The 23,612-nt window shown below is 57.4% G+C and overlaps 1 protein-coding gene across 1 annotated transcript in view; it reads left to right on the top strand.

Moving 5' to 3' along the window:
- AGO2 (argonaute RISC catalytic component 2) overlaps positions 1-23,396 on the top strand; it is a 108,765-nt gene extending 85,369 nt beyond the window's left edge. Inside the window, 14 exon segments of the mRNA XM_058276091.2 lie at positions 73-207; positions 1,405-1,492; positions 2,453-2,600; positions 3,211-3,330; positions 3,497-3,619; positions 4,865-4,998; positions 7,110-7,294; positions 8,317-8,476; positions 9,315-9,405; positions 12,122-12,316; positions 13,994-14,128; positions 20,878-20,979; positions 22,176-22,375; positions 22,569-23,396. Of these exon segments, the coding sequence (XP_058132074.1) occupies positions 73-207; positions 1,405-1,492; positions 2,453-2,600; positions 3,211-3,330; positions 3,497-3,619; positions 4,865-4,998; positions 7,110-7,294; positions 8,317-8,476; positions 9,315-9,405; positions 12,122-12,316; positions 13,994-14,128; positions 20,878-20,979; positions 22,176-22,375; positions 22,569-22,677 (1,925 nt within the window). The 3' untranslated portion in view covers positions 22,678-23,396.
- Positions 23,397-23,612: the final 216 nt, after the last annotated feature.

Genomic DNA, 23,612 nt, shown 5'->3' with positions numbered 1-23,612 from the left:
CTCCTGGGGGCCCCAGGTGACAGACCTGCACGTCACGCTTTGTCTTCTGTGTTTCCCTCTTCCCACCTGTAGTCTCGGCGACAGCGTTTTATAAGGCACAGCCAGTAATTGAGTTCGTTTGTGAAGTTTTGGATTTTAAAAGTATTGAAGAACAACAAAAACCTCTGACAGATTCCCAAAGGGTAAAGTTTACCAAAGAAATCAAAGGTAACTACCTGTGCCGACGCTTCGGGCCGCGGGGCCAGGACACCCCGCAGTGCCCTTCCTGCATGGGTGCCCCTGCTCCCGGGGCTTGGGCCCTGCACCCTCAGCCGAGGCAGCCTCTGGGGGAGGTCCAGCCCACGTCGAGGCCAGGGGTGACAGCTCCCGAGGCGCGGCGAGTCGGTACATCCGCGCCGGGGGACCCCTTGGAGAGTCGCGGCCCGGCTGTGGCGCGCACGTCGCCCACTTGCTCTGGAACGCGGCAGGCGCGTGTGCGTTCGTGGTCGTTGCACCTGACAGCAGCCCTGGAGGCGCTGACCACTGAGCTACCCCTGAGGGGACGCAGGGCCTCGGGCCGTTCTGCCCTGAGCGCGGGTTCAGCAGCCCCCACCTGGCCCTGAGCCGCCCCCTGCACACCTGCCCTTTCTGACCACCTGAAAGACCCCCAGCAAGCAGAACCAGTCAGCCCAGCCCTGGGCCAGAAGGGAAATGGGGACCCATGGTGGCAGACACCCCGTGCTCCGTCGAGCCCACACGTGCCTTTATCTTTTTTTTTTTCCCTTTAACTTTATTTTTAAAGAAGTTTTATTTTATGGAAAAGTTACATTGAAAATTTAGGGGATTCCCATATGCCCCGCCCCCTCCTCCCCCATTTCCCCCATTAACGACACCCTTCGTGAGTGTGGTGCATTTGTTACCCCCGATGAACACGTGGAAGCGCTGCTGCTGACCGCGGACTGCAGTTGCGTTAGGGTTTACACTTTGCACCGCACAATTTCATAGGTTTTGACAAAATTGTAATGACCTGTCTCCATCATAGCAGTGTTATGCAGGACAATTCCAGTGTCCCCAAAATGTACCATGTGACACCTGTTCTCCCCCTCCTCCAGAATCCCCTGACCGCTGTCCTATCAGTGGTGCAAGTTCAGTGCTAGAATAGCAAAAAGCACTTTGACCTTTATCTTGAGAAATGCAGCCTCGCCCCCCGGCCTTGGCCTTTCCGGGGTGAAAGGTCCCTGTAGGGGGGACGGAGCTGCACCTGCATGCTGTAGGCAGCCCCCGCCCTGCCCGAGGAGGGGGCCCCCCGCATGGCCGGGCTGTGGTCCCCGCAGAGCTGCTTGGCCGGGCCGCGTCCCCGCAGACCCGCAGCGCTGGTGGCCCGCGGTCGGGCGTGGGACTGACGCCGGCGCCTTGTGCCTCCAGGTCTCAAGGTGGAGATAACGCACTGTGGGCAGATGAAGAGGAAGTACCGTGTCTGCAACGTGACCCGGCGGCCGGCAAGTCACCAGACGTGAGTGGTGGCCCTTCCCATGCTCGGCCCTCGTACCGCCTCCCCCGGGGCCGTGGCGCCTGTGGTTTTAAAGTGTCAAAACTCTGCTCGACAGGGCTCCCCCGAGAAACTCAGATAACAGGTCGTGCCTGCGTGGGGCAGGGGTGTGACTAGCCATCCTTCCTGAATTTCTTAGACGGGAGAAGGACCGCTGCTCTTGCTTCTCGGTCCAGTCCTCGGTGCCGCACGCGGCTCCAGGAAGGCGGCTGGGGGTCAACGGGCTGCGGGGCCGGGGCGGCCTTGGCCCCAGCGGCAGGGCAGGGTGAGCCTGCCTTTGGGAGGCTCCCACTGGAAGGAAGGGGTCGCTGCAACTGCTGGGTCCCACCATGGGATCTCCTGGGCCCAGGGGCTGTTCATCTCACGGGTCATTCCATGGGGGCCTGCTCAGTGGCCGGGCACCCGCATACCAAGGTAGCCGGGCCCCATCAAGCAGGAGAGCAGGACGAGCGCGTCTTTGTCCCCAGTGGGCAGAGCCTACAGAGGTTGCCCAGCAGCCTGGGTGGAGCAAGGGAGACGGGGGCTGTGGTGGCCCCTGCCCGAGCGAGCCCCCGGCCCCTGCGACCCCAGCCCGGCCCAGCCATCTTCCTGGGCTTTGTGAGCTCGGCGGCCTCTGCCCTGGCTCTGCCCTTCCTTCTGGGCAGTGCTGGGGCCTGGGGGTCTGCCTGGGCCCTCGTCTTCTTCTGTCCTTACTCTTCTCCTGTCCTTACTCTTCTCGTTCTGTGTGTGTGACGTGTAATCTGTGGTTGCCACGTATTGTATGCATGTCAGTGTTTTCTGTTGCCCGGCTCCAGAGTTCAGGGGCCCAGGGATGTTCTGGATGATCCAAAGAGCGCGGTTCGGTTTTGACCCCGGGGCGGTGCGGTGGGGCTGGCCCACGCAGCCCTGGGGCGTCCACGGCCCGAGCTGCCTCTTTCTCCCCAGGTTCCCGCTGCAGCAGGAGAGCGGGCAGACGGTGGAGTGCACGGTGGCCCAGTACTTCAAGGACAGGCACAAGCTGGTCCTGCGCTACCCCCACCTGCCGTGTTTACAAGTCGGGCAGGAGCAGAAACACACCTACCTTCCCCTGGAGGCAAGTCAGCCAGACGTCTTGGAGCCTCAGTTTCCCCTTTAATAACCGCGTTTTAGCAGCCGTCTGGTGGGGTCCACGGGAGGGGCAAGGGGGTCTGCAGGTCCCAACACGGCCTGTTTCCTCCCTTGGCGTGTGCCCCCTCCAGGGCTGACCTCCCGAGAGCCCCTAGGCCCGGGAGAAGGTCAAATGCTGAAGCTGAGAAGCGAGCGTCAACGCTTTCTTTCTGTGTCTTGAATTCTTTGCCCTGTGCCAACCACCCACAGTTGTAGGCCCTGGGCTTTCCGAGTGTGGGTCAGCAGGCAGCTTTTCAGCCACATGCCCCAAGGGCTGGAGAGGGTCCAGGGCAGGTAGCGTGGGGTCTGCGCTTCCTGCGTGCGGCCACGGTTCTCACGTGTGTTCGGTGGGTTTCCTGAGAGCAGGACCCATCGTGAGCCGCTGCCGCCGGCGAGGGGTTCCGGGTCCCCGGGATCTGCACAGCACGGCAGTGCTCCCAGGAGGACGGCGTGTCTCGGCGCCGGGGCGCACGCCCTGCATGCGTCGGTGGTCTGCTCCCCTCGCGCCCCTCGAGGGGAGCCCCCGCCACTGCTGACGCGTCCCCGCGTCCTTGCAGGTCTGTAACATAGTGGCAGGGCAGAGATGTATAAAGAAACTGACTGACAATCAAACCTCAACCATGATCCGAGCAACTGCCAGGTCAGCGCCCGATCGGCAAGAAGAGATTAGCAAGCTGGTGAGCGTCGTGCGCCGGGGGTGGGGGGTCCGGGGTCGGGAGGCTCCCCGTGGGTCCACGGCCACCCACGGCAAGGAGTCCCCGATGCCTTGGGCACATGTGGGCCTCTAGAACGGAAGAGAGCTTGCCTCTGACTCTCTGCTTGTCTTTATGTTTTCTTTCCAAGATGCGAAGTGCGAGTTTTAACACCGATCCTTACGTCCGTGAGTTTGGAATCATGGTCAAAGACGAGATGACAGACGTGACCGGGCGGGTCCTCCAGCCGCCATCCATCCTCTACGGGGGCAGGGTGCGTGCCTGGCAGTGCCCGCGGGGCTCGGGGGGTGGGGGCCGCGGGGGGCGTGGGGGCCTGCCCGCCACAGGGTGGGGTGGCAGCGGAGGCCGAGACCACACGCAAGGCAGAGCAGTCCCTTCTCTCGGTCAGAGCCTCCCAGGTCTCGGGGCTTCACGGCGGCCTCGGTTTCCCTGGCCTCGTTCACACCCACCGAAGCCGAAACGCCCTTCGTGCGCTGGCTCCTGCAGCCGGGCTGGGCTAAGCCTGGGGCTTGCTCTGTTTTCCTGTCTTCTGCCCTTTGCTTTGGGGGTGTCCAGGAGCAAGCGCAGCAGTTAGCCGCTGCCGGTGGTTGCAGTGCTTTCCCGGTTGACCTCCAGCTTTTGGCGAGCAGCCCTGCACAGCGGCGCGCGGGGCCTGCAAGCCCCTTCCGTGCTCGCCAGAAGGGTCTCCCCTCAGGTCCCGTGGACTGGTCCCACGGCCACCAAAAGATGGACTGGGCACCCCTGCTGGGCATGGGGTGACCGCTGCCCCGCCGCTGTGGCACGGTTGGCACGGCCTCCTCTGCTGACGCCCCAGAAGGGTTCGCCGTGGCTTCACACCCTTTCCCCAGACAGCTTTTTACTGTAATCCTTGCGTTTTTGTTTGTTTTTGTTTCTAGCTATTTCTTTCTTACTCTTTGACCTAAAGGCTTTTTTGTTTTCTTTTGTTTTCTTTTGCTTTTTGATGCTTCATAATTGAAAAGATACAAAAAGATTACAGAGGAAAGTCTCTCTCCCAGCAGTCAGTTGCCTTCCCAGGAAGCCACTGGCGTGATTCCTTTGTAAATTTGCCCAGCGATTGTTCACAAGTTTTTCCTCCCTGTTTTATGCAACTAGTGGCATACCACACACACTCCTGCGCCTTGTTTTTCTCACCTACCGTTCTCTCTTAGAGCACAGGCAGCGCTCACAGGCCGCTGCTGCGTGCTGTACTTGCGCAGGCCGTTGACCGTCCCGGCATTCCGCCGCGTGGACCCACCCGTCCGTGGCACAAGGTTGCTCCCGTCCCCGGAGGAGGGCTTCTGAGCAGGCTCGGGGCTCCTCCACCCCCCAGCCCGGGGCACCCCGCGCCGCACGTGCCCGACCGAACCAGGGCCTCGTCGACCCTCCTCGCAGCCCTAGGAGGAAGAGAATACGATCCCTTATACAGCTGGGCCAAGAGACAAAGCCGGAGGAATAGGCTTCCCACGTCTTCTTACTCGAAACTTCTTGTCCTTTGCAGAATAAAGCGATCGCCACCCCGGTGCAGGGCGTCTGGGACATGAGGAACAAGCAGTTTCACACGGGCATCGAGATCAAGGTGTGGGCCATCGCGTGCTTCGCCCCGCAGCGCCAGTGCACGGAGGTCCACCTCAAGTAAGCGCGCCCGGGAGCCGGCGGCGTGCGGGCTTCCACCGGCCAGGCCGCGGGGCCCCGGGGAGGCCGGCTGCCTGCGGGGACGGGCTGGCAGCCCCTCTCCATCAGGAGGCCAGGCCAGGGAGCGCGGGCCACCTCGATTTCACTTCTCCGACCCGTGGTTAGGGTGAGCACAGAGGATCTGCCCAGATTATAAAGGCAGGGAAACAGTATCCAAAGATTTAAGTTTCAAAATATAAAAGCTAAATAAAATGGGATTCGACGGACTAAAATTACTTTTTAGGACATTTTAGCTTCATCTCTCTGAAAATTAAGTGAGAAGGGGAGACGAGTGAACGTGGGATTGCTGGTAAACGGGGGGGTGGGAAGGCCAGGCGAGGGGCCCTTCCGGAAGCCTCGTGGAGTGGAACAGGAAGGCAGGAGGAGGGAGAGCCTGGGCCTGGCTCTGCTCCGGCCGCTGGCCTGGGCGGCACAGGGTGTCTGGAGGAGGTGCACACGGGCCTCCCTCTCTCCCCGGGAAGGGCCGAGTCTCGCGGAAGGGGGGCCCTGGCTCCGGAAGGCGGCAGAAGGAAGCGAGCGTCAAGCAGGCCAACTCTCCCACCCAGACTCAGGTGCTTGGAAAGTAGCTCGCTCCCCACGCGCTGCTCTCAGGCCTTTGTGCCAAACAAGCCCGAAAGGGAAAAGGCGGCTCTTGCCTCTGCCCCTCCCGGTGAGAAGCAGGAGAAAGCTGCTAAGTGCGCGGAGCACGGCAGGTGACGGACTCTTTTAAGCAGAGGGTGGCTCGGAGAAGCCGTGGCCACCGTAAAGCGCCTGTCAGCGAGAGCTGCCATCAGGCGGCTGGAGAACGTCCACCAGAGGGGCAGCTGCCACCCCCCCAGTGGCCGGCAGAAGGGCCGGCGTTGAGCCCCGGGCACAGGGAGAGGTCCTGGGAGACGGGCCTTCAGTCGCAGAGACCTGCCCCGTTTCCTGCCCTCAGCGCTTACTTCTGGCTTTGCCTGGAGCTAAGTGGTCCTGAGATAAACTAACAGAGGTAGAAATGCAGACAGAGCAGTGTTTCCTCAGCTGCACTCACGGGTGCAGGATCGAGCGCCGTCGACGAGGGTGAGCCAGAGCTGCTTTACCCTTGTTCTAGAAGGCCATGTTATTTTTAGTCTAAGCCTGAAGCAGCAGTTGTCGCCCTGTCTCCTCTTGCACCCCTGACTCACGGAGGCCGGCGGGGCTGAGCGTCGGTGCTGTAGCTGTGATTTGCTTTTTTTTTTTTAAGATTTATTTTTTATTTATTTCTCTAACCCAGTTGCCTGCTCTCTGTGTCCATTCGCTGTGTGTTCTTCTGTGACCACTTCTGTCTTTATCAACGGCACCGGGAATCTGTGTTTCTTTTTGTTGCGTCATCTTGTTGTGTCAGCTCTCCATGCGGCACCATTCCTGGGCAGGCTGCACTTTCTTTCGCGCTGGCCGGCTCTCCTTACGGGGCACACTCCTTGCATGTGGGGCTCCCCTAACGTGGGGGACACCCCTGCGTGGCACAGCACTCCTTGCACACATCAGCACTGCGCGTGGGCCAGCTCGACACGGGTCAAGGAGGCCCGGGGTTTGAACCGCGGACCTCCCATGCGGTAGGCGGACGCCCTAACCACTGGGCCACGTCCGCTTCCCTGGCTTGCTTTTTTTCCTCCCGTGATTACATTATCCAAATCCAGGTGGTGCTCCCTGGGATAATGGGGGGGATAGTGGTACACCTGGGATAATGAGGCCAGGGAGCTCAGGACTAATTGCTGAGAAAGTGTGCCCCCCCCCGCAGCGGAGTGCCCGCTGCGGCCCTCGGAAGGCTGCCGTTGGCCGCTGCTGGCCGAGCGCTCCGCGAGAGGGGACCCTCCGCGGGCACGCTGCGTGCCGTCGGCGCGGCGGCAGTGCGGATCCGGTCTGCTGCGTCACGCTGTGGTGGCAGTCGGCAACCCCTGGAGCGCCAGGCGAGCCTCTGTCCCGAGTGCACGCCCCGGGCGCTGCCGCTCTGCCCCGAGCCCGAGCACCACGAAACGCGTTGGTTTCTGTGGGCACGCGAGAGCGTCGCCGCCCGAAGCGCGTGCCCTGACTTGCGCCGCCTGCCGCAGGTCCTTCACGGAGCAGCTCAGAAAGATCTCGAGGGACGCGGGCATGCCCATCCAGGGCCAGCCGTGCTTCTGCAAGTACGCGCAGGGCGCCGACAGCGTGGAGCCCATGTTCCGGCACCTCAAGAACACCTACGCCGGCCTGCAGCTCGTGGTCGTCATCCTCCCGGGCAAAACGCCCGTCTACGGTGGGTGCGCCCCCGCCGGCCCGCCCCCTTGGGGGCCTGTGCTCAGGGCGCCACCCCAGCCCCCTGGCCTTGCTGGGGCCCTCGTGCCCGGGGGGGCTGGCCCAGGGCTTGGCAAGTGTGATTACCTGGTTCCCACGCGCTGTTGGGACGGAGGGACGTCCGTTCAGTGCGCCTCCAGGCTGCCGTCGTCAGCACCTGCTCGGCCCTCCCTCAGAATTCTCTGGAAGGTCACCTGCGCCCTTTACCAAAGGGGCGTCTGCACGTTCTTTCAGCTCACATGTATTGGGCCCCTACATTGATGTCCCGGGTCCCCAAGAATACCACGATAAATCAGCCACAGGCCCCGTTGTGTGGAGGGGGCAAGGGTGGGCGGTTTGCAGCTTGGTCGGAGCGGAAGGGGGGGTCCCAGTGGGATCTGGGGTGGACGGGGCACCAGAAGCGCAGGATGTCCTCACGGGAGGCCACCCTCCCCCGGCCAGGCCCGTGGGAAAGCTGCACCTGCCTCCGAGTCACACATCCAACAGAAGGAAGAAAGACGATGCCATCCTGCATCCCTGTTTACGACCCCCAGGAGCGCCCCTGCGTTCACGGATGGGCCCCGGGGGCCGCGAAGCAGGTGCTTCCTGCAGGAACCCAGGGCTGGGGGCCCGGCCCGGGGCGCTCTCTGATGCCCAGTTTGCACTCGCCAAGGATTTTAGGAAAGCCAGTTGTTTGATTTTCAGTCCTCCACCCGCCCCTGCCCTGTGACATCAGGGTCTCATTCCGAGGTCAGGGATGCCCCCCCGCCTTGGTCTCGCCAGCCCCAGCACCCTGGGACCCCCCACCGATTAAGTCCTTTGTCGGAAACGGGGTGCGCGGGCGGGTGCGGCCCAGCAGTGCAGCGCGGAGCCGGCCCAGGCGCCCCGGCTTCCTCCATCTGCCTGCCGAAGGGCCCTGTCGTCCTGGGCTCGACCCCGCCCGGTGCCTCGTGCGCACGCGTGCGGGCGGCTGGGGCGCGCTGCTGACACGCCCCGTGCCCGCAGCCGAGGTGAAGCGCGTGGGCGACACGGTGCTGGGCATGGCCACGCAGTGCGTGCAGATGAAGAACGTGCAGAGGACGACGCCGCAGACCCTGTCCAACCTCTGCCTGAAGATCAACGTCAAGCTTGGGGGCGTCAACAACATCCTGCTGCCCCAGGGCAGGTGAGACCCCAGCACGCGCAGCCCCTCGGCACGACCCCCAGGGCATGGCGCCTGCCCCCCCAGGGATCTCGCTCTTGTTTTGAACGCTCTTGGCACGGTAAGATGAGCCTAACGTAGGACTTACCGTCCTCGTCGTTTTTGAGTGTGCACTTAAAAGCTGATTACCTTCGGCGTTAATTACCTTCACAGCAGTGTGTGCCCATCACCGCTATTCACGGAGCCTTTTCATCACCCCGTATCCAATCTCTGTGCCCGTTAAGTAATGATTCCCTATGCCCAGTCCCCGTACCCGCGGCCTCTTCAGAAAAATGGCACTGAACACGGTTAACGTTTAAGAGATTGTGGGGAGAAGTTGGGGCTTCTCAGCTGGGAGGGTTCTGCCCCCCGGGACCCTGGGCCGTGTCACGACTGGGGAGGGGCTCCTGGACCCCCATGGGTGGGGGCGGGGTGCTGCTACACCTGCGGTGGGCAGGGCGGCCCCACCAGAGCACCAGGGGCAGGAGCGGAGCTGCAGGCGAGCCACCAGCCGCAGCGTCCGTGTGCTCTGGTCTTGAGCCTGCGTGGTGACGATGCAGGGAACAGGATGGTGAGCCCCCAGAGTGCCTCCCGCAGCCCCGGGGGCCGCCCAGTCTCCTGCGCCCACCCCCACCCGACCCCCCCGGGTTAGCCCCATACCGTGTCATCTGCAAGGATCTCTGTTGGCACCACCAGAAGACAAGGGCTCCTTTTAAAAGCGTAACCCCAAAACCCTCACTACGGCAAAAAAAAGTCGCAATGGCCCGCTGTGACGCCAGAGATCCCAGGCCCCAGCTCTCATGCCCCTGCTCCTCCCCGGCAGGCCCCCCGTGTTCCAGCAGCCCGTCATCTTCCTGGGGGCAGACGTCACGCACCCCCCCGCTGGGGACGGGAAGAAGCCTTCGATTGCTGCGGTGAGTGTGACCACGTCCCCCAGCCCCCCGCTAGCGACGCCTGCGCTGCGCCTGGGGCCCCGGGGCCCTGTGCTCGGGTGGAGGCCGCAGGGAAGGGGTGCCTGCGCTGCCCCATCCATCTGGCCGCGGTTCCTTCCTTCCTTCGAGGTTTGCTCCGCCGCAGGGGTCGAGGTCGCGAGGTCAGGGTCCCGTGGATAATTACAGGTGCCGCTGGTGTGGTGCACAGCAGGAAGCACCGCGCGAGCTGGCACTGCCCAAACCGCGATCGCGAGCAGCCCGCAGCGAGGCGGCTCTCATCCCCACGGCCTCACCTGCTGCTCGGGTCTCACCTCGACGGCTCCACGGCCCGCAGGGGTGGGCGCTGCAGCGCGTTTCATGCTGGGCCTCGTTTTAAGTATATCCTGGCCTTTTCTATAAAATGCTAAACGTAAGATAATCAAACTGCAGTTAAAGGTCCACCTTTCCTTTTGCACCGGTCTGAGTTCGCCAGGGCTGCCGGAACAAAGGACAGCGACCTAGCTGGCTGAAAAGCAGGGATTTCTTATCCCACCGTTGTGGGGGCCACGGGTCCAAAATGAATCCCTCGCAGCCTGCCGGCTCCTGGGGGCGGCCGCAGCCAGCCTGCCCTCCTGTCCCGCGGCCCGCCGACTCATGTCCGCTGCCTCCCCCACCACGTCCACGTCCACCCCCCTGCTCTGGACTCCAGCAGAACTGGAGAACGGCCCACACGACTCACTCTGGCCTCACCTGGACAGGGGGCCTCTTTGACGGTCCCGTGTACGCACGGGTGAGAGCCAGCAGGGCTGGCGGCTAACACACTGTGCTTGTTAAAAAGCATTTGCCCTGGCTTCAGGCTGACCCCTTCTCCCCGTTTTAACGCTGTAAGTTTTATCCCAGTGCCAAGGTGTGTTCTTCACATCTGCTCTGCTCTCCCCCTACTTAGAAGGCACAGGTCCATCACCACACCTGCTCCACACCCAGAGCTGACCGTTCTTGGGGGGTCGGGGCAATCACTGTTGCCGGGGCCCTTTTTCCAAAGGACTTGGCGGACCGTGCACCCACATAGTGCAGAGAGCAAAGGGGGTCACCCCCAGGTGGCCCTGGAGGGGAAACAATGGTGTTCTGCAGCTGAGGGAGCCAGGCGCACAGGCGGGTGTCCCCAGTGGGTGCTGCTTGGGAGCTGGTGCCCGGGGCCGCTGGGCACCCAGACATGGGTCTGAAACCACCGATGCCCCCCCCCGCCATTGCTCCCTGGAGGTGCGCCTGCTCCAGAGGCCTCGGATCTCCCCGGCAGCGGGAGTTGCACCTGGAGAGCAGAGGCACCCTCCCAGAGCAGCTCGGGGCCCCCAGATGCAGGCGGTGTGCCTGCCGCAGGCGGTGCGCCCCAGTTCCCTCCTCCCGCCACTGTGGTACCATCCCTGGAGCCAGCGAGGTGAGGCCGAACTGGCCGAGCAGGGCCCTGTCCCCTCGGGCCAGGCCAGGCAGTGACTCTGGCCCGAGCCCGAGCAGCGCAGGCCGGGGCTCTGTCTTCTGTTTACTCGGGCAGTTGAGCTGCGCCCTCCCGAACTGCAGCTTCCCGTGTAAAACGTGGAAATTAGATCGGTCGCCTCCCGAGGGGTCCCCAGGCACCCAGCACACTCTGGCCTGGGCACATCGGAAGTGTTCAGGAAAGGCTGATGCGACGGGATGAGCTCGAAGGGAGTGCGAGGGCGCGGGGGAGCCGGCGGCAGCCTGCGTGGGCGGCCTGGTGCTGCTTGTTCAGCGGCCTTGCTTCCTCTGTCAGAGCAGCATCCCCTGAAGTAGTCCCTGCCGCGCACGCAGCGCCTTTTGCTTGCCGGCCACCCGCTCGTGTGATCAGTGAACAGCCCGGCACAGAAACCGGCGTGCTTCTCCGCGTGCCCACAGTCCTCCGTCGATAGAGTTCTGTTTCTGTTTATACCTGCTTGAAACATTTGAGAGCCTGTTTCTTTTCCTCTTGGATTGAGAAACAAATGATAGCCCAAGGTAGGACAAAGGATGTGGTGTAACGGGGAGAATTAACGGAGTAAAAAGTCATTCCGAAAGCATTTCCAAAGAAAGAGGGCAGGTGTCTAAGAAATAGTTTCTGTTTTTCAGTGACATCAGAGTTTTTTTCTTTGTTCTCCCTAAATGTTTTTTTAAAAAATAGTGAGTTAGCCGTCGCCAGCTAAGTAGGGAATCTCACTGATGCCTTCCCAGATCCGCAGATCCCCGATAAAAAGGAATTCCAGCGTCACCGTGTGCGCGTGAGCACGGGCTCTTGCTGGTTGACCTTTAGGAGTTTGGTGATGGAAAGAGACACCCACTCCCACCCTGGCTCGCCTTGCCATTCCTAGGGGTCGAATCTCGGGCTCTGCGTGGGTGCTTTGGGAAAGCAATTTGCCCTGAAAACCTGGCGGGAAGGCCCCGGTGGTTTCCTTTGATAGCTGTCGCTCAGCTGGTCGCCGCGGAATCGAGGCTCTGAGTCACCGATCTTGGTTACTTATGTGCCTTGGATGACCTGCTGGCCCTTCGGAGCGTCCGCGTAGAGCGTGGCCACGTGCACGGACGTGCGAGGGTCACGGGTGGGTTCGGGGAGCCGCCGCTCTGCAGGGATGAGTGGGGGGTGGGGGGCGCCCCTGCCCTCCAGTGGCCCCCCCTCTGCCCCCGCCCCAGCGGGGCGAGCGCCCAACCCTCGCGCCCTGCCTGCCCCCCACAGGTCGTGGGCAGCATGGACGCCCACCCCAACCGCTACTGCGCCACGGTGCGGGTGCAGCAGCACCGGCAGGAGATCATCCAGGACCTGGCGGCCATGGTGCGCGAGCTGCTCATCCAGTTCTACAAGTCCACGCGCTTCAAGCCCACCCGCATCATCTTCTACCGCGACGGCGTCTCCGAGGGGCAGTTTCAGCAGGTGGGCGGCGCCGGCCTCCTCTCTCCCCGTTCCCGCCCGTGGTCCGTTCACCCGGTCGGGCAGGGTGACGGCCGGTGGGGCCTGGATGCAGGGCCCGGCCAGGGGACAGCCCTTGGGCCGATGAAGCCGAGGCAGGGCGGAGGGAGCGGAGAGGAGGCGGGTGTGTGTGTGTGGGGGTGGAAGGGCCGTGGGGGAAATGTCAGGGAGAGGGTGTGGGGTGCTGTCAGAGAGGGGGTGACCTTGCTGGGAAGCACCTCTGTGTGCAGGGCTGGTGGGTGGCCATCTGGAGTCTGGAAGGGTGGGGAGGGGGCGCACAGACAGCATGAGCCCTGGAGTGGGCTGGGGGAAGGGGGCCCAGGAGCTGTGTGGCTGCTGCTGTGGGCGAAAGCCCCGGAGCCCGAGTGGGGGCTGCGGGCCGGCAGCCCCCCCTGACCTGGTGTTCGGGAGCGGGCGCCCTGGCAGGCTTCTCCGCCGCCTCTCTCCACGGCCCCTGCGGACGTTTGATTTGGAGACGCAGGGACGCCGGGGAGGCAGGCGTGCGGCGGCATCCTGCCGGCGTTGGCCTGCCCAGGCGGGAGGGCAGCTGCCCGGGGGTGCCGCAGAGGCCCCAGCGGCCAGCGGCCTCGGTCACACGTGACCAGGCGCAAACGCACCCGCCTCTCGGGGCCCGGCCAGCAGCTGCCGCCCTCCTGAAGCCCGCCGTGGCCCGGACGAGTGGACTTGATGCTCCGTGAATGGGGGGCTGTCCCAGCTGGGCGGAGCCGCTGCCGGAGCCGGCCGTGCCCCGTGCACGGAAGCTCTGGGTCCCTCCCGTTGGCCGTGTTGTCCCCTCTCCTGAGCCCCCAGCCCTGTGATCCTGTGTCACCCTCGTCCCTGCTGGAGAGAAGGGTCGTGCCTTTCTCTGTTCTCATCATCCCGCCAACCTACTCGGGCCTGAGGGAATCACAGCTGGACTTTGTGAGCCCAGAACCCAAGCCACGTTCTCGAGGCTTAGTAACGTAACGCTGGACGCGGATGTGCTCTCTGTAATAGCCTCTGTCCCCCCAGGATGCGCTGTGGGCCCCTTTACCCATGAGGACCATGGTGAGAACAGGCACCGGTCTCCTCCTTTTGTACCCAGACTGCCTGGCATTTAGGTGCCAGGTGCTCCACACATGGTTTTCAATCTTTTCATTGAGGTTAAAAGTGAAAAAACTGAGGATCAGAGAAGTTGTTTGGCTTTCCCGAAGCCCCACAGCTGCTGAGGGCTGGACCTGAACTTGAATCCTCCAGTGCTTTCCACTGGCTCCTCTCCCTCCTCTCGAGTGCAGGAAGCCCAGGCTCAGCGGGTGGCTGCTGAACCGACTTGTTCCTGTGTCTGTCTCCCATAGTGCCTCGTTACTGCCAGGAATGTTTATCGGGCACTTAGAACATTCCAGATCCTGGGCCAGCCAGTTTCATGCATTATCTAATTTAAACCATTTAACCATGAAACCCGAGTACTGAGTCCATTTTTCAGATGGAAAACATACTCAGAAGGGCAGTCACACAGCTAATAAAAAGCTAGTGGGGAAGACTTAACCACAGATATTTGTTAAATTGTACATATGGTTAAGGGATTTAATTCAGAGGTGGCAAGAGTCCCTCAAGAGGTAATCCTTAAACATGCTTTCTCTCTCCCCTTCCCCCTTTTCCTAGGTTCTCCACCATGAATTACTGGCCATCCGAGAGGCTTGTATTAAGCTAGAAAAAGACTACCAGCCGGGGATTACGTTCATCGTGGTACAGAAGAGGCACCACACGAGGCTGTTCTGTACCGACAAGAACGAGCGGGTGAGTCTCCTCCAGCCCCCACCGCTCAGCCCCCTCCCCGAGCCACCCCATAAGTACCTGCCGGCGACCCTGAACTCATGTCCCAGGGAAGCTCTGCCACGGGTTGAGGGTTTCGTAGAGACCCAGCCTACGTGGCCGAGAGGAGCTACCTGCGGTGCAGGGAGAGGGTCTGGTTTGCAAATCCCATAGGTTCCAGGAGAGGCCCAGGCTAGGGATGCCTTTATCCAAAAGGAAAAGAAACACGGAAGTTGCCAAAAGCAGCAGCTCTCAAGAACCAGAAGGGATGTCAACGCACTGTTGAGTCACGAAGAACTCAGTAGAGTAGAGCGAACTTTCACCGCCCTCAGAGGGAGGCTGGAGTGGAGAGCGTGGCTCTGGTGCGTCTGGAGAGACAGATGGCAAGAGGAGTGGAGAGATGTGGGTGTCAAGAAGCTCCACTAGAGCTAGGAGTCCCAGGATGAGAGAAGAGCAATCCAGAGGGAGAAGCAAGATTTGTACAATTCTCCACAGTCAAAGAAAGATAGAAGTTCTCAGGTTAAAAGTGCATTCCATGTTCCCAACAGGATAAATCAAAACAAATCCACACCTAGATACATTGTCCTAAAACTGAAGAATGTCAAGATGGCTGCCTGAGACAAAAGGCGTTAAATGAAGTAGAGTTAACAAGTGAGGAGAGAGACTTTTTCATGATAAAAGGAATGTTCCACCAAGAAGATACGATTGTGAGCTTAGATATATCTTAACAACATGACCTAAAAATATGTGAAATAATAATAAATAAATAACAGAATGCTAAGGAGAAATTGACAAATCTATCACTGAAGAGGGTTATTTTAATACACCTATACCAGAAACCAATAGATGAAGCAGGTAAAAATTAGTACAAATTGAAGAGTGAAATGATGAAGCCAGATCTAGAAGAATCCTGCAAACCACAGCTAGGTTCACATGGAACGGTCATAAAAATTGGCCTCATATCAGATCACAAAGGAAGTCTCAGGAATTTCCAAGTCTCAGTGTATTTCATGGGAAAAGTGTAGAGAGTAGAGTGGGCATAGCTCAGTGGTTGAGCACATGCTTCACATGTATGAGGTCCCAGGTTCAATCCCTGGTACCACCTAAAAAAAGTGTAGAGAGAATAGAAATTGAAAAATAATCATAACTGAATAATATCACATGTTATATGCGTTAGTTGTAAAACAAGAATGAGAACATTAAAATAAGCCTAAATGGCAGGAGGATAGAAAAGGCAGATGCAGGCAACAGGAGCTCACGTGCTCGGGCTTGTCTTCCAGTTAGCCTCCAGACCTCCATGGCTAGGAGTCAGGAGGGCTCCAGAAGTCAGCTTATCCCTGGGGACACCTACACCACACCCCATCCTCAACCCAGAATAGAAAATAAGGGAACGGGGAGGATGGGCAAGATGGCAGCAAAGTAAGGAGCTACAAAAGTCAGCTCATCCTGCAGTGCAATTCGTAATCATCCAGAGCTATCTAAATCACCTGTTAGGGGACCCAGGCAACCAGAAGCACATCCTGTAAGATCCTTGAAAGAACAGGAGGAGACTGCCCATCTGCAGTGAGGATTTGTGAATAGAGCTCTCCATGCCTTGGAGGCTGGTGCCCATCCTCCACTGGTGATGCAAGATGTCTCAGGAGCTATTCTCTGGTTGGAGTTGGAGGCTCCATTTCCCAAAAACAAGGGAGAAAGAGGTGGTCGGGCACCGACTTCAGCTACTGATTAGTAAATTTGGCTGGCTAAAGTCCAGTCCTAAGAACAACTAAGGTTTGAATCTGTCCAAGTTGGAGAAAGGCCAGTGGCCTCCATTTTAACTCTGCCCCCAGCATGAAGGGAAGCGGGACTGATTGACAATTACAATGAAGGTAGGGACCAGCTTCTTTCCAACCAGGTTGGATTGCTGCCCTAGTCTGGGATCTCGGCCTGTCTCCAGCAGGGAGGAGGCTGGGGGCCTCAACCAGCCTCTCCAGGCAACTGCAGTTGCTTTTGGCCTGCACAGACTCGAGTGCTGGGCACCCCGGATGATCCATTTCTGCCCCTGGCAGGGGAGGAGGGGGCCTGTGCTTTGTCAGTCTATTTCAGCCACCGTGGTCAGTTTTGACCTGCAGGGCTTAGTTTACCGCCCACACCTGTGGCTCCCACCCCACTCCAAGCAGGGGAGGAAGTGGCTTGGAGCTTCATCAGTCTCTCCAGGCCACTGCAGATGGTCTCAGCCTGCACAGCTTGGATGACTGCACACCAGCTGCGGCTGAGTTCCTACCCCTGGCAGGGGAGAAAGGTGGGAGAAGCTTCATCAGTTTCTAGGGCAACATGGGCTGCTACAGCCTCCACGACTTACAGTACCCACCACATCCTCAGCTCCTATCCCTCAACCAGCAAGGGAGAAAGGGCAAGAAACTGATGAAAAAGAGCTGAAAAAGCTCAGATTGGCTAAACACGAGCCACTGTAGGGTTCCAAATTAAGTTGAGCCAAATATCAAAGAAGGGCTGTCGCACAAAGCCAATCAAATAGAAAGCCCTAGACTAAAGAGAGAAACTGTGCCCAGAATAAATACATCTGGTAAATCAGATACCAAAACACCAACAAAAAATTACAAGCCGTGCCAAGAAACAGAAAGATATGACCCAGTCAAAGGAACAAGATAAGCCTCCAAATGACATAAAGGAGTTGAGACAACTAATCGTAGATGTTCAAACAAATCTCCTTAATAAATTCGATGAGATGGCTGAAGAGATTCTGAACATCAAGATACTGGCTGAGCACAAAGAAGAATTTGAAGGCAAACATAGAAAAATAGCAGATCTTATCAAATGAAAATCACTGGAGGCATGTAACAGCAGATCCAAGGAGGCGGAAGCGAAGGATCAGTGAGCTTGAAGACAGGGACTCTGAACACAAACATAACAGATAAAGAAAAGAATGGTCTGGGGAACTAAATGTTGGCAAGAAATATGTATCGTGGGTGTCCCAGAAGGAGAAGAGAAGGGAAAGGGGCAGAAGGAATATTTGAGGAAGTAATGTTAGAAAATTTTCCAACTCTATTGTATACAAAAAGTACAACGTACTCCCATCCAAATACATCTAAATAGACCTACTCCGAGACACATAATAATCAGAATGTTAAATGCCAAAGAAAGAGAATCCTGAGAGCAGCAAGAGAAAAACACCATTTCTCCAAAGAGGAAATAAAAATGGCAGAAAAGCACATGGAGAGGATGTGGAGAAATAGGAACACTCTTTCACTGTTAGTGGGAATGGAGAATGGTGCAGCCTCTGTGGAAGACAGTTTGGCAGCTCCTCAGGAAGCTAAATATAGACCTGCCGTATGATCCAACAATCCCTCTACTAGGAATATATCCAGAAGAACTGAGCCAGTGACGCAAACAGACATTTGCACGCCGAGGTTCATAGCAGCCTTATCCACAATTGCCAAAAGATGGATTATAGCCCAAGTGTCATCACCCAATGAATGAACAAACAAAATGTGGTGTATACATACAATGGAATACTATGCTGCAGTAAGAAGAAATGAAATTGGGAGACACATGATAACATGGGGGAACCTTGAGGACATTATGCTGAATGAAATAAGCCAGACAAAAGGGGACAAATATTATGTGGTCTCACTAATATGAACTAAATACAAAGAATAAACACTTGAAGTTGAAATCTAGAGTATAGATTACTGGGAGATAGGGTCAGGGCTGAAAAGGGGTACTGATGCTTAATGCATGTAGAATTTTTAATTAGCTTGATTGTAAAAATATAGAAATGGATAGAATTGATGGTAACACATTACAGTGAGTGTAGCTAGCACTGCTGGTTTATAAGTGGAATTTTGGCTGAAAGCGGTAGTCTAGGGTTGTAAATGTCACCTGGAAGAAAGCTAGGGAATAATCTAGGGACTGAATGACACAGCGAACCTGGAGGTGATGGGGACTGTGGTTAACAGCACAAACACAAGAGTGTACCTCCATGAGCTGGAACAAATGTGTATCACTGTTACAAGGTGGTAAGAATATGTGAGGCACGGGGCCATGGAATTAGTGTAACTTACGACTATAGTTGGCAGCAATATTGTAGTAGTCTTGCATCAGTGTCAAAGAAGGTACTATATCAATGCTAAGGATCAGTAATAGGAGGGTATGGGATTTTATCTTTTGGACAAAGGAAAATGTTCAAAAATTTACCGAGGTGATGACTGCACAACTCTATGATGAAAGTGAGAACCACTGAGTTACCCTTTGGATGGATTGTCCAAGGCATGGGACAATATATTACAGTGAATCTTGGGGTTGATAGGCTGTGATTAACAGTACAAATACGAGAGTGCTCTCATGAGCTATAATAAATGTACAATACTAGTACATAGTTTTACCAATAGGGGGTGTATGAAAAAATATACCAAGTGTAGGCTGTAGCCATAATTAGTGGTAATAGTCTGATCATGTTCTTTCATAATCTGTAACAAATGTTCTACAACAATGCAAGGTATTGGTGGAACGGTGACGTATGGGAATTGTGCACATTTTACATGATTGTTTTGTAAGCTTGCAACCTCTAATAAAAACATATATTTTTAACATAAAACCATGTAAACAGGGAAAAAAGGAGGAAGAAGCAATAGAGCAGTTTAACAAAGTCAAGCCTACTTCTTTGAAAATTGACGATTCTAGTAAGACTCAACGAGGAAAAGAAAGAGGACAGATTAAACAATGTTAGGGAAGCAGGTGCAGCTCAGTGGTTGAGCACCTGCTTCACATGTACAAGGTCCCGGGTTCAATCACTGGTACCTCCTTAAAAAAAAAAAAAAATTTAGGAACAAAAAGAGGAATTGTAATTTATAGATTATAAATTATTTAAATTTAATGGCATATTGATATCAACTTTATGCTGATAAATTTGAAAACTTAGATGAAACATATTTGTAGAATAACATAATTGCCAGAATTAATTCAGAGGATATAGAATGCTGAAATCATCCAGTAATCATTTTTAAAAGCCTCCCACCCCAAAAGGTATCAGATCCAGAGAGTTTTATAGGCAAATTTTACCAAACGTTTAAGGAATATATCATTTTAAAGTGTTACAGAGAGCAGGGGAAAGGGGGAAAACTAGCTCATTTCATGAAGTTAGTCCAGAGCGGTCATTTTTTTTTTCGAGAGATTTTATGAAACCTTCAAGAAATGATCTTAGGGAAGTGGCTGTGGCTCAACTGATAGAGCATCCGCCTACCATATGGAGGGTCCAGGGTTTGATACCCAGGGCCTCCTGGGCCATGCGGTGAGCTGGCCCACGCGCAGTGCTGCCACGGACAAGGAGTGCTGTGCCATGCAGGGGCGCCCCCGCATGGGGGTGGCCCACACGCAAGAAGCGTGCCCTGCAGGGAGAGCCACCCTGTGTGAAAAAAGCACAGCGCACCCAGGAGTGGCGCCGCTCTCATGGAGAGCTGACACAGCAAGATAACGCAACCAGAAAGAGACACAGATTCCTGGTTCCGCCAAGAGTGCAAGCAGACACAGAACACACAGCGAATGGACACAAGAGAGCAGATAATGGGGGTGGGGTGGGGGGTCAGGGAGAAGGGGAGAGAAATAAATTTTAAAAAAAGAAAAAGGATCTTACACAAAGTGCTTCAGAGAATGGAAAAGGGGGAGAGTGTTACCTCGTGTTAGGAGGCGAGCCCCACCACGGCAGCGTGCGGTTAGGGGTCTGGGCTCGAGCCCCGCCTGGCCCCTCTGCTCCCGGCACCACCTTGGGGAGCGTCCGGGAGGGCAGCTTGGTTCACGCCGTGCTCCCAGGGCCACCGTCGCCAAGAGGGCTCCCCACCGCTGCAGAACTGACCGGGGACTCCACCCTGGCGAGACACCCATGCCATGCCTTTGTAAACAGAGAATAGTGATGGCAGCATTGCTTGTAAGCAAAAAACTAAATAATCCAGTGCCCATTAAGAGAATAGATCCCGTGTCGACCTTACCCGCAGCGACCAAACGACTAAACCGCGTCTGACAAGGGGCCGTTCTCTAAGGTGCAGCAGTGGGCAGTGCACTGCAGGTCTCTGTTCTCATATTATTTGAAACATTCGGTGGCTTTGGTGACCGACTGAGACCGATGGCGGGTGGGTAGCTCCCAGGTTGTGGGGTTTTGCTGCAGCTGTGGCATGGACCCATCTTAGGTGACTTTTTGATCCCCGCGTGTAGATCGTGGTTAAGTGGTTGGATGTAACTTGTAATCCCCCCACCCTGCTCCCACTTCTGGAGTACACCCTCCCGCGCTCTCTGGCACAGACCTGGCAGCTCACGGGGCTCCCCAGCTCATCCGCCTCCCATACCACGTGTCCATCGTCTGGTTTAGTTTTAGACTTGTGTGTTGTTTAAACTTCCATCTTGACCTCAAGTCAAAATATCATGAACAATAATGAAGAACTCAGAAGTGTTCAGTGCACATCCTGCAGTAGAGTCGAGTCTGCATTCCCCCCGGGCCTTCATGAGACGCGGTGAAGGTAACTCCAGGCCAAAGAGCACGTTAAGTCCAACCGTGAACGTTTATTTCAACGCTCAGGCACCGCGCCAACGTCTTAACCAACGTCAGGCCTTCAGAAGGAGGCAGCCTCTGGCCTAGGGCATGCGGTGTCGGCAGGGGGTGGCAGAGCCGTAGTGTTTGTGGCCGCTGCGGTCTGCCTTTCCTCAGGCCGCCCAGAGCGCCCACTGAGATTCCTTTGCCACCACAGGTGGGGAAAAGCGGGAACATTCCAGCGGGCACCACCGTGGACACCAAGATCACCCACCCGACCGAGTTTGACTTCTACCTGTGCAGCCACGCGGGCATCCAGGTGAGCGTCCGGGGCGTCTCAGGGCAGTCATCGTACGCTTGCCAGGCCCTTGCCGAGCGCACCCCGCGGGCAGCACGTGGGGCACCGGGGTCAGCACAGGCCCGGCCCAACCTGCTGAGGGGTGCGTTGGAAGGGGTGGGTTGGGCGGTGCCGGGCGGGCACACTGCAGGGGGCCCCGAGCGGAGCACAGCTAGCCAGGAGGCCCCCCCAGGGCTGCACATAGGAGGCGGGGTGCTGGGCCAGGGTGCACGCGCGCCTTGCCCTCAACGCTCGGCCTCTGGGCACCGCGAGCTGCAGCTCCGTGCCAGGCATCCTGGGAGGGTTGCCATGGGTGCCCCCCACCCTCGCTGGAGACCCCCGCTGGGGTGGGAGGGTGTTGGTTCTCTGACCCCAGGCTTGCCTTCGGAGTTCAGTGGTGGAGGGCGTTTGCTTTTATCCAAAGACTGCTCAAAAGTGTTTTCTTAGTGTGAGCAAGGACTTAAACATTTCTCCCCCAAGAGACTTGAACCTACCGGTCGAGAATTCACTAGGAACTTTGTGCTTTTAAGGTCCGATCGAATACAGAAATTCCCCATCCTTTCTATCGCCAGGGGCTACGGGGCAGGGCTGGCACACTTGGGGCCTGTGGGTCGCGCCTCCAGTGGCCTGTTCTGGTCCAGTCTGAGAGCTGAAAAATGGCTTTTACGTTAAGAGGGAAATGCTTCCGAGATTGCAGAGCCCGAAAGCCTTCCTCCCTGGCCCTGGACAGAAAAGGCCCGCTGGGGGTCGGGTGCAGGCTCTCGTGGGCCCGGTCAGCCGGCCGGTGCCGCCTGGGCACTGGCCCCTAACACGGCAGGGCCACCCCCGAGGTGGCTGGAGAAGCTGCAGGAGATACCGCGACACCCGCGCTCGAATGCCCACCTGAAAACGCGATCGAGGTGTGGCTTTCCCCGGAGGTTTTCCTCGCCTTTGTGAATAAAGCATCATGGAAAGCCCAGCAGGCACACATGACCCCGTGTCCCCAAACAGCCGTTCTCCACGTTGCTCCAACCCCGCCTGTCACTTCCTACATGTGAACAAGTGCGGGCTGCGCTTCGCAGAGGCGGGTTGTCCCGCGCAGGCCCTGCTTCCCCCGTCAGCCCCAGCCTGTCGCCGAGGCCTTCTGTCCGGGGGTGCTCCCGCCCTCGCGCGGCCCCTGAGCCTGTGCTCTGTTGCAGGGCACAAGCCGGCCCTCCCACTACCACGTGCTCTGGGATGACAACCGCTTCTCCTCGGACGAGCTGCAGATCCTCACCTACCAGCTCTGCCACACCTACGTGCGCTGCACGCGCTCGGTGTCCATCCCGGCACCCGCGTACTACGCCCACCTGGTGGCCTTCCGGGCCAGGTACCACCTGGTGGACAAAGAGCACGACAGGTAAGCGGCGGGCGGGAGCTCCTGGAACGGGAGCAGCCTGCGGAGCAGGCGGGAGCAGGCCCGCCCGGGCCCCCGCCCACCCACCACCACGGGCTGGCGCGGGCCCCCTCCTCTCTCCCACACCCCACTCCCCCCAACCCTCCCCCCCACGTGTCCTTGCTAAGGGCTGCGCCCCCTCTCTGTGTCCCCCCAGTGCTGAAGGAAGCCATACCTCGGGGCAGAGTAACGGGCGAGACCACCAGGCGCTGGCGAAGGCCGTGCAGGTGCACCAGGACACGCTGCGCACCATGTACTTTGCTTGACGTGTTTCAGTGTTTAGCGATTGTGTGCCGAGTTGGATTCACACGAGACCAGCTACACTCAAGACCAACAGCTGCCCAGCCCTCCCGCGACAGCCAGCATTGAACACGAGACGTCGTCTGTTTTCCTAGATTCTCCATTTTCCAGAATGCCTTCCGTCCCAGATTCCATCTTGGATTTTGAACTGCAGACCTGTATGAGACCCCATTGTTGTAGGAAATATGGTTTGCCAAAATCTATAAGCTGCTTATTAAACTAGAGTCCCATGTTTCCTAAAATCTCCTAAAACCAATCTATGAACTCAGGGCTTTAAAACATTTTTAATTTATTTGGTCATTCGATTTACTTGTTTTTAACACATGATTCTCTATGAAATTGATGGGCTCAAACTAGCTGTGAACATTCTCTTAAGAGGTAAAAGCAACAGAAAGCACGATTGTGGTTTTAAAGCCTTGAACACTCTGATGTCGTCACTAAAGTTTCTTTGAAAGTGGTCCCAGCGAGCTGCTGGCGCAGCACGTCGGGGCCCGGGGCCAGGCGGCCCCTGAGGCTTGTCCACGGGTGTCCTCTGCCAGCACTGGCCTCTCGTTCGGCCTGAAAGCAGGGCGGTGGCAGCAGAAGGGCCAGGCGTGCTGCGCCATCCAGAGTTCCAGAGGGATTGGCAGACAAATGCCATTTTAACGAAAAGATTATTAAAAAAAAAAAGACAAAAAAAAAAAAAGACAATATACAGACAGTCTGATCATAAGATTTGTCCTGTAGGACTGTGACATTTATTTTCCAAAGTTTCTAAAGAATACGGGTCTGTGGTGACGAATACAGTACAATCCTATTTTCACTGTTGTGTCTTTAACGTAAGAGGATGTTCACGGGGTGTCGCGGGCGGCGGGCCTCCCGGAGCGCGGAGGCAGCCCGGGGACACAGTGCTCAAGGTCAG

The sequence above is a fragment of the Dasypus novemcinctus genome, chromosome 14, assembly GCF_030445035.2.
Source record: "Dasypus novemcinctus isolate mDasNov1 chromosome 14, mDasNov1.1.hap2, whole genome shotgun sequence".
NCBI classification, from domain to species: Eukaryota; Metazoa; Chordata; class Mammalia; order Cingulata; family Dasypodidae; genus Dasypus; species Dasypus novemcinctus.
This window is presented reverse-complemented; position numbering and strand designations above follow the sequence as displayed.